At 47.0% G+C, this 15,036-nt stretch overlaps 2 protein-coding genes across 2 annotated transcripts; one reads left to right on the top strand and one right to left on the bottom strand.

The window, feature by feature from the left end:
* Positions 1–330: 330 nt before the first annotated feature.
* On the bottom strand, positions 331–1,692 carry ora5 (olfactory receptor class A related 5). Its single transcript, XM_069713778.1, has one exon. It carries the CDS (start codon positions 1,665–1,667, stop codon positions 558–560), a length of 1,110 nt encoding a protein of 369 aa, XP_069569879.1. The 5' UTR covers positions 1,668–1,692; the 3' UTR covers positions 331–557.
* A 1,250-nt stretch (positions 1,693–2,942) lies between these two features.
* On the top strand, positions 2,943–14,802 carry zdhhc8a (zinc finger DHHC-type palmitoyltransferase 8a). The gene is made up of 10 exons (XM_069713805.1): positions 2,943–3,308; positions 9,921–10,042; positions 10,147–10,304; positions 10,697–10,869; positions 10,960–11,062; positions 11,210–11,301; positions 11,391–11,520; positions 12,002–12,116; positions 12,808–12,920; positions 13,043–14,802. The coding sequence occupies exons 1-10, from the start codon at positions 3,205–3,207 to the stop codon at positions 14,354–14,356; spliced, it is 2,424 nt and encodes an 807-aa protein (XP_069569906.1). The 5' UTR covers positions 2,943–3,204; the 3' UTR covers positions 14,357–14,802.
* The last annotated feature ends 234 nt before the right edge of the window (positions 14,803–15,036 follow it).

The raw sequence follows: 15,036 nt of genomic DNA, 5'->3' as shown, positions 1-15,036 counted from the left end.
TTCATTTTAGAGATCTGTTTTCATAGTTGGGAAGTAAATGACAGAACTAGTGACAAACCAATGACAATGCCAAAAGCAACACAGTATATTATATTTATTTGTCATGTATGATGCAGTTTATATTATTTGCCGTGTCTCTATTAGATAAACGGGCTTCATGAGGAGCTTCAATACAATATTTAAAAGATAATACAGACTTTATCAGCCTGGGAACATCAAACGTGTTGATAAACTGATTGCTGATCTCGGTCATAGAAAGCTTTCAAAATGCAGTTTGTGCTCGTCTGTTAGTTTGGAGCGTTTTAAACACTCAGTTTTCAGAAACAGCAGAAGTACAATAATTAGTCAAATCACAGTAATGGACATGAAATGATTTATCAAAGACTATTCTGACAGATTTAGTTCTTAATGATGCCGTCGCATCACACGCTGATGAATAAACATCGAAGCCGTTTAACGTGTTGGATTCAGGAGAGACAAACGGAGGTTTTGGTGATCAGTTGAATATTTGATGAGAGGAACAGCACGGACGAGGATTCAGAGACAAAAAACGTTTTCTATCTTTTGCACGAGCAGGAAAGTTTCTTGACTCCGTGCAGGAATATGTAGGGGATGATGCAGGTGTAGGAGGCAGCGATGTAGCTGGCCACCTCCAACACTATTGATGAAGTGTGGATGTTGTTGGTGATGCGCAGAAGCAGATGAGTCAGCCAGCAGACCAGAACCACGCTGGCCACGGCCACCACGCTCTTGGCCGCCCTCACCTGAGGGCCCGAGTTGGGGCTCGGCTTCGATGGCATCTGGCTCGGCCCTGAAAGAGTCGGTTGAGCTCCAGCTCTGCGGTCGCTGCCGGTTTCTCTGCCGAGGGCAGAGCGAGGAGGAGCGTCTGGACAGGAAGAAGCAGCCGCGCCCGTATAAACGTGGCTTTCCTTCAGATCTTCAGAGGCAGAGACGGCGCTGACTGATGTGTCCTCGTTTCTGCTCTCAACACTCTCGCTTCCTTCTTCACTCGCCTCCTTTGTTTGATCCGAGTTATGACTCTGAATGCGTCGCTGGTTTTGGAGCAGCGTGATGACGATCTGCACGCTGGCGAATACAATCCCAGCTACAGGGAACGCGTTGGCCACGGTGAGGTAAGTTATCTCGTAGGCTTGCTGGGCAACAGGATTGGGGAAGACTTCTAAGCAGTCTTCTTTGCTCTCATTTCCTGCCTCCACTACGACAAAGAAGAAGTGCGGGACGCTGAAGATGACGGCCACCGTCCAGCTGCCGGCCAGCAGACAGCCCACCGGGCGCAGGCTGTCCAGCCGCACGGCGCCGCCGCCGCGTTTCAGGGAGCCGACCAGCTTCTGGTGCCAGAAGACGCTGATGAAGAAGGTCGTGAAGATGCTGCTGGTCTCAGAGAGTTCGGCGCAAAAACGAAACACGCCGCAGAAGGTTTCCCCGAGAAACCATCGTCCGGCAAAGTCGGCGATGGTGTCGGGCAGGTCCACCAGGCAGTTGGTGATGAGGTTGGAGAAGGCCAGGTTGATGAAGAGCACCTCGTTGGTGCGGATGACAGTTTTGTGGCCTGGCAGGGAACGTATAACCAGCCAGCTGTTTCCCAGGATCCCCGCTAAAAACATGAGGCCTCTGATGATGGATTCAATCACCTTCATCGTATCCATGGTTTCAGAAGATCAGGCGACAACACTCGTCCTCACTCCTCTAATGTAGGAAGGGTGCTTTGGTCTTTTATAGAGGTGTGAGAAGCCCAACCCAATATTTACATCCTCATGCAGCCTTCATCATGTGGTCTCGCTGAGACGGAGGCGTGTTCTCTCGACGGGCCCTCCGAGGTAGCAAATACAGAGCAGATCTGAACATTCACTGAGCAAACAGCGACCGTATCTGGAGAGCTGCGACTCGAAGCTTTGAAAATGTCCCTACAGGTGAAGAAAACCAACAGACTGATGGTGTCTGTGCCTCCTGATGGTGTCTGTGCCTCCTGATGGTGTCTGTGCCTCCTGATGTATAATTAAATATAACTGCAGCTGCTCCGGAGTTCAGCTGAAGCTTTAGTTGTTCGCTCGTTTCAATCGCTGCAAGCAAATTATATTTTAGTCGTCATTAATCATCTGGTCCTCGTTCATCTGCACAAAGTGGGAGAAGCTCCTGAATTTGAAAATGGTTTCCTCTGAATTTTTTAAGTCTAATTCAGAGAATGAACAAACACCGACTGAACTGTGGCAATCAACCTTTTCCTGGAAGAAGCTTTTGTCTAATGCAGCCAAACCTCCAGTTCGTTTTCATTAGTAGAAGAAAATAACTCATTAATTCTTTATTGTAAACCATCAATAAAAACTCATGGATTTGGTCACTTCTGTTTTTGATGATAAAAACACCCGGGTAATATTTATTTCATCCCCCCCCAAAAAAAAAAAAAATCATTCAAATATTGCTGACTGGTTTGATTTTAGCTACTTCAAAATAAAATCACAGGCAAAAAACTGACAATATTTCTTGTGAAATATGAACAACTTTTCTGCCTTTAATGGTAAATAAAAAGCAGGTTGTCAGCATCTTTGTCTATTTTGGCCTCCTGATGAATTTAGAGCCCCAAAGACAAAAAGCAAATCTTATTACTGGAGGAGAATTTTTCACAAATGTTGATATGAATGACTTTGTAAATGAGCTGTTAATCAGTGGGAAACCATTTATTAACTCTTAATATAGCTAAATACTGTAGTTACAGCAGCATATAGGCTGAACTCTTCCAACTTATTATAAGTACCAGCAGCCAGCTTTGGAAGAACTCAGGGGAAAAGAATGAGGCTCCATCTGATCCTATTTTAAAGCTGTTCATCAGCTCGGAGGGGAGGTGGTGGAGGAGGAGGAGGAGGAGGGGGGAGGGTCTCCGCCTGTGTGCTGTAGTAGTGCTTCACGTCATTCATGAGTAGAAGCACCACCTTTGGGATGGACGGGAGGCGGCATCTGTGCGCCGCTGCCTGCCGGGACAGACGGGACGCGCTGCAGCAGTGAGCAGCGGTGCTGCGGGCTCTTCCTCTTCTCCTCCTCCTCCTCCTCCTCCTCCGGTTGGGATGATCGTTTTTACGGCCTCGGGCGATTCACGAGGGGCTTTGTCCGACCTAGACGAGCATTTCCGCGGTGTATTCGCCGTCGCTTTCGTTGGTATGATCCGCTGATGAGCGCGGAGAGGACAGGATGCCCGCCAGCGGCGCCGACTCGCTGAAGCCCAGCGCCTTCATCCCGGTGTGCACGGCCGCCTGCCTCCTGGTCGGATCCACCTCCCTCTTCTTCGCCTTCACGTAAGTGCGACCAAGTCCTGAAAAACTGCTGACATGCACGTGTTGGTTTGCGCCACGGAACATTTCTGTCTGTGCATCTTTTCCTGCATGCAGCCACCCGTCGTTCCTCAAGTCTCCATTCATTCAAACAGATGACGATTTTAATGTTGAGGCAACAAAATGTAAAAGTTTCCATCCTCTGTTGCATCCTTAAACATTCATAAACTCAAGTTGGCATTAATCAAATAATGACTTTCAGTTTTGGGATTTTAATTTTAATTTGATCACCAAACTAATTTATAAAAAGTTGCTTAAATCAGCCTTAAAAACTGCAATGTTTCCTCCTTCACTGCTGGCAGCCCATCAGGGCCAACATCTGACCTGGTTGGCTGGCGGTTCCGGGCCGGTCTGGGTTCCTGCCCAGTGCACCCTGAGGACTCAGGAGTGAGCACAGTTTAGGGGATAAGCTGTCCACAATCAGCGTGTGTCACCGTGTCACTATGACCCATATGTGTCATAAATGTATCTGGAGGAAATCAAAGGCTTTAAGAACTGACTGCATATAGTTTGTGTCCAGATCTGATTGAAATTCAGATTTCAATGCAACATCTGTTGGAAAGAGTTAATTTTAGCCATCTTGTTTTTGACCTATTTGTGAGGAAAAGCAGACGTGGAGGGACGTTTGAATTGAATCCACTCCGTCCAACGCTGGCATGCAAGAAAAAAAATCAAATGTAATATCCCATAATACCCTGAGAATCCAATTTAAATGATGACAATAGGTGGAGCTGATATTTGAGCAATATAAAGTATTTCAAGTACAAAGGTACAAAATAAACACACCGAATGATGTCAAAATACACCGAATGAAATCTGGTATCTACTCCAGACTTCCTGACTGACGGCTCCCACCTCATCAGCTGTACGCCCCTCTGCTGACCTTTGACCTCTGAAGCCATATCTGTCCTACTTTCTCCCGTATTCTCCAGCCGTGCACCGTTTCTGCTGGAATCTGACACCAGATTGGGGGTATGGGATTAGGATCCTCTGGTTGATGCCATGTGATCCCCCATCTGGGAAAAATGAAGTCTGATATCTTTGAGTTTATCATCAGCTGTTTGTGGATAAAATAGATCCTGGAAATATGAGCCGTTAACGCACAGAAATCATGCAGTTTTGCAACAGTTTTTCCTTATTTCCTTCTTCATGCCCTTGACATTTTTTTAATTTATATGTTTAAATGATCTCTGCTGTGTTTTACTCGACACTTCTAAATGAATTTGTTCGTCTTTATTTGATAACTTCTGTATTTGTAGGTTTCTAGTCTGTGTCGTGTCTCTTGGAATCTGGTTTAGTTGTATTTGTGCCATTGTACTGCATTTTTTTATTATGCAAATGACTTAATCTGGAATCCTCCATTTGGAGGCCTCTCCGTGAGAGAATACAAAAATATGTCACTGTGACAAGTCGACGGGCGGCGAACTGCTGCAGGCCTGAGACGTTCGGGACGGCGAGACGAGTCCGTGCGTGGACCAGAAAACCTTCGTGACTCCATCTTTACTGGGGAAGAAAAAAAAATAAATCAATGACCTGCTGACATGATAGATTGAAGAGAGACTTCTTAATTGGGGCTGCGATGCTAAACCAGCAAAACCGTTGCGCTGCAAATGATTGAAGGAACAAGTGGTGATTCTGCTGCTCAGACACAAACATGAACGCAGAGCTGGAACCGTTCAGAGCGCAGGAAGCTCACCATCCCCGGGGAGCTCTGAGGAGCTCGGTGACTGGATATTGATCTTTACATAAAACTCTTGAATACGTCATCGTCTGACTGACCAGCAGTGCAACACTTTGTTTTAATGTCTGCTGTTTAATTTGTCTTATGAGTGTCTTAAATATCCGTCCAGTGCCGTGTTGTCCACCAGCTCTTTATCTGCTGTAACAGTGTGGAAGTGGATTTAAAGGCCGGTTCATATGAACCACTTTCTTTTCCTGAATTCATGAGGGCTGTTGAACGCCGGTTAATATCCCAGTTTTCTGACATGAACACGAAGTCGTTCGGTGTCTCGTGTATCTGCGAGTCTTCCTGGGAAAGCAGAGATGATCAGGTTCATCTCCACCTCGGGGACGCTGCTTGTCTTCTGCTGTAAGTTGACGGAGGCCTTTCCTCTGGTCACTGAGTCACGGAAACATAGATTGGTAGATTAGTTAGTGAACAGCATCCTTAGTGTTTTGAAGGCTCTCCTGCATGCTGCAATGTCAATATTCATATTCTGAAAGTAGACTTTCATTTGTTAACCTTCAACCCTTATTTTAATTAAGATGAGAACCCCTTGTAGAAATAAAGCTGTTGTATATAAAGTCGAAGCCCCTTTTCATCTGGTAATTTGCCTGCAATCATCAGTGTCAGCAGCTCCTAGGAGCATTAGAGCACCGACGTTTTCATTTGTTTCCACTGCAGGTTGCTGGAGTCTCTGAACGACCTTTACATTCACAGACGCTCTTTGTCTTCCTTCGCCTGATAAAACTCAACAGCTACTGGTTTCCTGCTTTTGTTCGTGTGACCGTGAACCTTTGTTTGAGTTAGTGCTGAAGGTTCGGTTCATTGTTTCCACTCCAGCAGGTCACTCACGGCCAACGATGATCCCACACCAGAAACACAGGAAGAATTCCCCTTGTTCACTGTGACGTCTCACTTTGCCTGGAAGTTGAAATTCCTTCCAGTCTGGTGAGCAAAGTGTTCGTTCACAACTAGAAACGCTTTGTGCACCGCTTCTTCTGAACAGTTTTTAATGACCTAAAAATCTCATTGTAAAAGAATTGCAGGTCAAATTGCCCCAAATGAGTCACGACATGCTAAATGCTAATATATAGCTAGTAAATATATGTGTGGTGTATAGAGGTTACCCGTGGCACAGTACTCAGTAGTGGCCAGCTGGTACTCTGCATCATACATCTATATTGTCTGACATGAACCTCCATTAGCTAATGGAACAAGTAAGCTGTAGCAGCGGAACCTCGGAGTGTACTGAGTTGACTGACGCTGCGATTTTTTAATTTAGGGTGATAGTTGCTCATTAAAGGAGTTAAACTCAGTGAAGTGTACACATGAACAGAACATTGAGAGTGCTCAAATATATTGAAATAATGTTGAAATTCTTTTTTCAATGCATATTTCTGCTTTTTATTTTCTAAATTGTTTTAAAACTTGAATGATTTAAATACATCCAGCAAAACAAGCATCTCCAAAATATCTGTCACCTGATGTACGTTGAGGAAAGAGTTGAGCAAGCGCTGTGGAGATTGGATTTTCTACAGTCTGTGGCAATGTTTTACAGTATTAATAGCACTGGTAGTATTAATACTGGTAGTATTAGTATTAGTAGTATTAATAGTGCTGGTAGTATTAATACTCCCAGTATTTCCTGCACTGATGTTGTGTCTGGAAATGTGCCAGCTTCCTGGGCAGCGATGTGCTTTCTGTAACTGTGATGCTTCACCACCGTCTCCGGCTGGATGTGATAGTGAACCTGCAGCCGGACCTGCTGGATGTGATAGTGAACCTGCAGCCGGACCTGCTGGATGTGATAGTGAACCTGCAGCCGGACCTGCTGGATGTGGAACCTAGTGAACCTGCAGCCGGACCTGCTGGATGTGATAGTGAACCTGCAGCCGGACCTGCTGGATGTGGTAGTGAACCTGCAGCCGGACCTGCTGGATGTGATAGTGAACCTGCAGCCGGACCTGCTGGATGTGGTAGTGAACCTGCAGCCGGACCTGCTGGATGTGGTAGTGAACCTGCAGCCGGACCTGCTGGATGTGGTAGTGAACCTGCAGCCGGACCTGCTGGATGTGATAGTGAACCTGCAGCCGGACCTGCTGGATGTGGTAGTGAACCTGCAGCCGGACCTGCTGGATGTGATAGTGAACCTGCAGCCGGACCTGCTGGATGTGGTAGTGAACCTGCAGCCGGACCTGCTGGATGTGGTAGTGAACCTGCAGCCGGACCTGCTGGATGTGGTAGTGAACCTGCAGCCGGACCTGCTGGATGTGATAGTGAACCTGCAGCCGGACCTGCTGGATGTGGTAGTGAACCTGCAGCCGGACCTGCTGGATGTGGTAGTGAACCTGCAGCCGGACCTGCTGGATGTGGTAGTGAACCTGCAGCCGGACCTGCTGGATGTGATAGTGAACCTGCAGCCGGACCTGCTGGATGTGATAGTGAACCTGCAGCCGGACCTGCTGGATGTGATAGTGAACCTGCAGCCGGACCTGCTGGATGTGGTAGTGAACCTGCAGCCGGACCTGCTGGATGTGATAGTGAACCTGCAGCCGGACCTGCTGGATGTGATAGTGAACCTGCAGCCGGACCTGCTGGATGTGGTAGTGAACCTGCAGCCGGACCTGCTGGATGTGGTAGTGAACCTGCAGCCGGATCTGCTGGATGTGGTAGTGAACCTGCAGCCGGACCTGCTGGATGTGGTAGTGAACCTGCAGCCGGACCTGCTGGATGTGGTAGTGAACCTGCAGCCGGACCTGCTGGATGTGGTAGTGAACCCGGCTGCGGGCGTCGGCCGTGCCACTGACCCACTGCAGGGGTTGAGGCCAGTGTGCAGATTGCAGAGCAGCTTACTGTTCTGTGTGATTTGATAGAGCCGTGCCCGGCCGCTTTCATTAGGTGGAGCTTGTCTCGCCACGCTGCAGTGTAATGAACTGTCTCTCCCTGCAGTCCAGATGGTCTCAGACCAAATGATGGAGGCTCACAGACGCATGCAGAGGCGTCCGCGCTGTAATCTGGTCCACGTCTATGTACCTTTAGATTCACAAAGAGAAAGTCACACTCAGCTTCTGCTAATAATTGAACAATAAACTAGAGTTTATGATGGTGTTATTTAGCTGTGTCCCGTTTTAGTGGGCTTCTCTTAAACTTTTGAACATCTTTTGTAGGATGGTGAGAGCCTGTTGTAAATAACCATCTTGAGTTACACAGCTTAATGTAACTGATCAGCTATGACAGTTTAAGCACATGTCAAACATGAGCACATTTAGCGAGAAGAACTTGGACACAAATCCCAAATAGCCGCCCTGGGTGAATGGGGGCTGCCAGATTATTTCATGCTCCTTGTTTTTTGTCACATATTTGTCATATTTTAAGATTCTAATCATTTCATAAAGCTGAATTTGTCCAAACCAACAAAGAAATACACGTTGTATTTTCAGTGTTTTCTCATCTGCTGAAATCTGAGGGAACATCTGTAATCTGAGGGAGTCTTCTGCATTCATGGGCCACCAGTAGACAATCAATTGTATTTAGCTCATGGTATATAATATATAGTGCTATGCTATGCGATATATGGCCTTCACTGTGTATTCTGTATGTTTAGCATTAAATTTGAGGCCTCCACAATACAGTGGACTGGCAGAAATGGTCTGTAATCCAGAGTTGATAATCCAGGGATTACTGGGTTTGCAGCTGGCATGGCATCAGCAGGAACCCCTCCCCCACCCCCTAAAACCGGCCCAGGGGTTTGGGGATTGAGCTGCACTGGGATGAAGTGCATAAATGAAGCAAAGGACTCAAACATTTTTTTTTTCGTTTGTCAGTTTTCACTTTCAGCCCGACTTTGTGTTTAATCGCTCACATCATGTTTTGATGATTCTACGAGGTCATTTCTGAAACAAAAAAAGCAAAGAACGTCACCAGTTTCAAAAAATTTCCGGGTTCATCTGCAATTATTCACAACACATTAATTATCTCTGCTCATACTGATGTCCCTCGCAGTATTTAGGTTAAATAAGTGACGTTCAATCAAACACTGTTGATATAATCCAGTGAATCTTTGTCTCTGTGTCCACCGCTGTAACCTGATTACACTGCCCCTCCCTCTAATCTCACAGTACAGATATAATCATTCGGTATAATTCAGCACGTCTACAAACACTGAAGCGGTGGAAGATAAGACGTGACAGGCGTCTAACATTTTAGGGCAAACTTTATACGGCTTCTAATCCTCGACAGGACACTCGGGTTAATTCACATTTCAGACAAATTTAACAGGTTCACTTTAGAAGTACTTATAGTTTACATCAATTTAATATGATTACAAAAAACGAAGTTTTACTTTACAGTAATTCCACCTAACTTTCTTTTTATCACTGCAATGATAATTCACAATCTGCTATCACTATTTATCTTGAACCCGTCTGAGAGGTTGAAGCACAATCAGACTCTAACGTCTTTAAAAAGACCATGAAATCAATGCATCTCATTCAGTCTTCAGTGTGTAACAAAGAGGCAGTAAGTGTCTTGTCTTTTCTGCAGGGAGCAGAAAGATTGTGCAGGAAAGACCCCGTAGTTTAATCCCTTGTTGTGGGCACGAACACACGCTAATACATGCTTATCTTCACTGTAAACAATTACTTTTGGGATCCACATCTCCCATCAGAATAAATGGGATGAAGCTGATCCCTTAAAATCTTTGCGGTTGCGGTGATTTGTGTTAACCTCAACCTCGAAGGGACGGATACTTGAAAAACACTCAAACCTTCTGTTTACAACAGAATTCTGCTTTGAAAGAACACAAGTACAGGGACTAGTTTTAATCTGTATTTCTCTGCTGTGTGTATATACAGATGCCCGTGGCTGGCTGTGACCATCTGCCCTGCTGTGCCACCATGCTGTGCCATCCTTTTCCTCTTTGTCCTGGCCAACTTCACCATGGCAACCTTTATGGATGCTGGGGTGCTCCCGATGGGTGAGTAATCGAAGTGACGTTGTGTTTTACAGCAGGAGAGATCACTTTTTTTGGGGTTGTTTTAGAGTTGTGAGTGTTATTTAGTCACATTTTGTGTTTTCCAGCCAGCGAGGATGAAGACAAGGACGATGAGTTCCGCGCTCCGCTGTACAAGAACGTGGACGTGAAGGGCGTCCAGGTTCGGATGAAGTGGTGCGCGTCCTGTCATTTTTACAGACCTCCACGCTGCTCCCACTGCAGCGTCTGTGACCACTGTGTGGAGGTGAGTGCACGCTGCAGGACAACAGACGGCTTTAATAGAATCAGTCTCAGGTACCAAAAAGTAGATGATTAAAGGGGGAAATAGTGATCTGGGTAAGTAAATAGAGGACATGGATGAACAGATGAGAGGAGAAAGTGAGTAGTGCTTATGAGTGAGTGCAGCAGTGTGTGTGGGCAAAGTCAATAAAGGGGATTTCTGCAGGCTGAATGATGGAGAGAGTGTGATGGAGGGAGAGAGAGATCTCATTAATCAGGTTAATCCTTTTCTCAGATCCTTTGTGGTCTCAGTAGAAATACAATTTGAAAAAGGGTTCAGACAGCCTGTATTAAACAACGTGTATCTAGTTGCCAATGAAGGTTTGATTTTTAACTGTTTCCACCATCTCCTCCCAGGACTTCGACCATCACTGTCCCTGGGTGAACAACTGCATCGGGAGGAGAAACTACCGCTACTTCTTTCTGTTTCTGTTGTCGCTGACCGTCCACATCATTGGTGTGTTCACCTTTGGCCTCATTTACGTCCTGCACCACATGGATGAACTGTGGAAGCTGCACTGCACTGTCACGTATCCTTCAACTCACTCAACATCTGTGTGTGTTTTTACGTGTGTTAACTGATGCTAATATGAAGCAGTGTTCCTTATCAGTATCTCCAGTCTGGTGGTGATCAGTATATCAGGGCTGTTTCTGATCCCCGTCCTGGGTCTCACTGGATTCCACTTGTATCTGGTCTCCAGAGGACGAACCACCAATGAACAAGTCAGTCTGATTTCCTGAATATTAAACTGCAGGTTGCCACAATGTAGATCTTTAGGACTAAAAAGTAGTGTTATTTTAGAATATTATGAATTTACATCCGTGCAACAATAGGATATATTAATAAAACATCTCCTAATGTTCCCATAGGTAACTGGGAAGTTTCAAGGGGGCGTAAATCCTTTTACACGAGGTTGTTGTAACAACCTGGAGTATCTGGTCTGCAGTCCCATTTCTCCAAAGTAAGAGACTTCTTCTTTTCCTGCGTTATCTTCAGCCTTGTCAGATATTGAGCAACACCTCTGGGTGTCTGTCTGCCCTGTGACACCAGGTACACGTCGAGGCCCTATAAGAAGACAGTCATCCATATTCAACCTCCGTTCCTGAGGCCAGAGATCGACAGACAGATGCCGGTGAAAGTCAGGGACAACGGGATACAGAGCCGGGACCTTCAAAATAAAGTATGCAGGAACAGTTGGATCTTTTCTCACACATCGTCTAAAAGATTGTGACCACAGTTGTCAAGTCAATCGAGATATATCTCCCTTGTCTTTGTGTCTTTTTTTTTTCTGCCAGCTCTCTCTCTCTCTCTCTCTCTCTCTCTCTCTCTCTCTCTCTCTCTCTCTCTCTCTCTCTCTCTCTCTCTCTCTCTCTCCCCCCCCCCCCCCCCCCCCCCCCCCCCCCCCCCCCCCCCCCCCCCCCCCCCCCCCCCCCCCCCCCCCCCCCCCCCCCCCCCCCCCCCCCCCCCCCCCCCCCCTCTCTCTCTCTCTCTCTCTCTCTCTCTCTCTCTCTCTCTCTCTCTCTCTCTCTCTCTCTCTCTCTCTCTCTCTCTCTCTCTCTCTCTCTCTCTCTCTCTCTCTCTCTCTCTCTCTCTCTCTCTCTCTCTCTCTCTCTCTCTCTCTCTCTCTCTCTCTCTCTCTCTCTCTCTCTCTCTCTCTCTCTCTCACCTCAACTGGAGCTGTCGAGCTGTCAGACATCAAACAACTGAAAACTCCACCACCGCTGCCACCGAAACCCGACCACGGTCTGCTGAGGAGCCAAGCAGCTGCCAGCGATGGTACCGGCGACTGACATACAGTGATAACCAGACGCAGCGCTGCAGCTGTACTTTCATGACATACATAGTTGTGTGGTGACGACAAAGATTCTCTTCACATTGACGTGACATGCAGAGCTCTTAACTTGATTTGACAACCACCCCACCCCCGTCCGCCCACTCACTCACTCACACACACACACACACACACACACACACACACACACACACACACACACACACACACACACACACACACACACACACACACACACACACACACACACACACACACACACACACACACACACACGCACACGCACACACACACTGTGCCATGAATACTGAACTGACTACTGCAACACATCTCTACTAATAACCAACTAAAGGTCGTTATTTGAGTGATGTGTTGTGAAAGCTAGAAGGCCTTTCTGTTTGAGGATATAATACAGCTTTTAGATTGTGACCTGTAGAACACAAGCTCTACATCTTCAGTATGAAACAGTGGCCTTCAGGCTGAGTGCTTCAGACAGACTCATCAGAAAGTATTTAGAGACAAACTAGTGTTTAATTGGTTTTAGTATTTTCACAGGATTTGTTTACAGTAAGAAAAGTATGTATGATTCCCAGCCTTATTTCTGAGACGTGATTACATATCCTTCTATGAATTTGTTGCTGCCTATGAATGATCACCAGGTGACTTCTTTTTCAGATGTGGGACATCACACCAGAACCATCATTCCTGCGTCTATTCCCACCGTGCCGCAGCTCCGGCCTGTCCTGGAGGCCATATCCAGAGGGTCATCGCCCATTCCTCCAGAGCAGGTGACTGTTAGTGTTTTCAGTTCAGGTTTTTGGTGAGCCTCAGTATATAAGTCCTGCTTTTTTTTCTTTTTTTTATCGGTGTCTGACAGACTTTGCTGTCTGTTTTGTTTTGTGTTGCTCAGCTGCTGAAGACATCGGAGCAGCAAGGGAACAACAAAGGTCCTGACCTCCGCTCTGAGTCTAAAGAAAGCCCAGTGAGAGGCAGCCATAAGGCCGGCCTGCCCGTCCAGCCTCCCCTCCAGACCGGCGCAGTCTCCAGCCCGCTACAGCTCAACTCCCTGACACTCAACTCTCGCTCTCTCACCCTAAAAGCCAGCAGTCGCCATGGCAGCAAATCCCAGCTGCCTGCCATGCATGCTGACGGTTTGGGATCCAATCACTCGCCGGGCATCATCTCCTCTTCCAGCTTGCTGCCCAATCACAGCAGCAGCAGCAGCAGCAGCCTCTCCTATGAAAACGTCATCAACCCTGCAGACCCTCAGTTCCTGGCTCAGAGAGGGGCTCCTCCAGTCAGCTACCACCCTCACTTCATGGCCCTGAGCACAGACGTGAGTGTGCAGCGGCCGCCTCCTCACGCCTACAGTCCTGTGTTTATGGGTGTCACCAGACAGTCTCCTCAGCCTCGAGACCCCTCACCCTCTTTGCAGGGTATCACCTCGAGGGATCCCTCACCTTCTTTCCAAGGCTTCATTCAAAGAGACCATTCTCCTGCTTTTCAAGGGCTCATGCCACGAGACCTGGCGACCCAAAGCGTAACCTCACGAGACATCCCTCCTCCAGGTCTTGTGATGCGAGATATGGCCGCTCAAAGTCTTCGAGACAACCTTCGGGATCTAGTTCCGCAGGACGCGACGCTTCCGAAGTCTGCTGCTGCACGCTACGACAACTTTTCAAAAACCATCATGGCATCTCTTCACGAGAGGCGGGAGCTGGACGAGAGGGAGAGGATGCTCCGTCTCCAGGCCAGATCGCAGGCGCTCTATGGCCCAGATATGGGTATTTACGACATCCCCAGCAGGAGGAGTCTCCCACCGGACAACATTCGCCCCCCAGGCTCCCGTGGACCAACTCCCCCTGCATACGGCTCCAGGGAGTTTCTGATGAGCACGGGCATTCTCGGTTACGGCTTGAGGACCTCGCCTCTCTCCAGCTCCTCCACGTCATCTCTGACTCGTGGCCCAAAAACCTCCAGCTCTCCTCTGCAGAGCAGCAGCAGCAGCAGCCTGCAGAGCAAAGGCAGGTCTTCGTCTCCAGCCTACTGCCATCCTGAGAGGCAGACGCAAGGCCTCCCCTCCTCTACAGCCACCCTGCCCCGGTTCTCCTCCTCCTCCACCTCCTCCACCCCACCGTATGCCTCCTATGCCACCACAAAACGTTCCTCGCTCCCATACTCCTGTGAGGGGAAGGACTCTGTCACCATGGGAGCCCTGAAATGAAGAAAAAAAAGGTTTCATGTCTGATGGTGTGAATGAATCATCTATGCAGTGTTAGTCTCAGTCTTCACAGCTCCAAAATCTTTTGTAAATAAGAGCCGGTTTGGGACTTTCCCGTGTGGGAGGGTGTGTGGAAAAACAAATACATAGGGAAGCATCAACTCAGAAATATTCTTGCAAGGTCATGTAAGTTTAAACAAATTAAAAAAACGGTGAATCTCAGGATAGCTGTGCCTCCTCTTACAGACAGCGGGAGCTCCCGAAACTCAGTCAACGCAGAAGAGCTATGTAAAAATTACAGATTAATTTATTATCTTTGTATGTGTTTTTGATATTGCTTTTGTGAAAATGTAATACCACACTATCTTAATTTGTTTCCTGCTGAAAAAAACCCTGTTTAATAGAATTTTGTAGTCGTTTATATGAATAAACTTATTTTGTAATTTCCACTTGGGTTTTTATGTTATTTTTGGGATGTGAAAGGTGACAGAAACCTGCACAGCACTACAAAAAAATGTAATGAAACTGTGAATGAGGCTTAATGTATTCAAAGCACCTGCCGCTCCAAGCAGCAAAAAGAAAATGGCATTTTAATGTTGGCTATCATTCTTCCTTCAAAGATATTATACTTATACAAGATTTAAACCCCAAATCGTGAGATAATTTTAGCTCATAACTCGAAA

Source organism: Brachyistius frenatus, unplaced genomic scaffold, assembly GCF_029030835.1.
Source record: "Brachyistius frenatus isolate BFR_SWC_R1_liver_20210118 unplaced genomic scaffold, ASM2903083v1 Contig_122, whole genome shotgun sequence".
In the NCBI taxonomy this organism is placed as follows: Eukaryota; Metazoa; Chordata; class Actinopteri; family Embiotocidae; genus Brachyistius; species Brachyistius frenatus.
Note: the sequence above shows the minus strand (reverse complement) of the source record. Positions and strands in the feature narration are given on the sequence as shown.

Coding starts and splice junctions, on each gene's coding strand:
- ora5 (XM_069713778.1), bottom strand. CDS start 1,667: ATGGATACGATGAAGGTGATTGAATCCATCATCAGAGGCCTCATGTTT.
- zdhhc8a (XM_069713805.1), top strand. CDS start 3,205: ATGCCCGCCAGCGGCGCCGACTCGCTGAAGCCCAGCGCCTTCATCCCG. Junction 11,063..11,209: donor GACGAACCACCAATGAACAA/GTCAGTCTGATT, acceptor ATGTTCCCATAG/GTAACTGGGAAGTTTCAAGG. Junction 11,302..11,390: donor TGCAGTCCCATTTCTCCAAA/GTAAGAGACTTC, acceptor CTGTGACACCAG/GTACACGTCGAGGCCCTATA.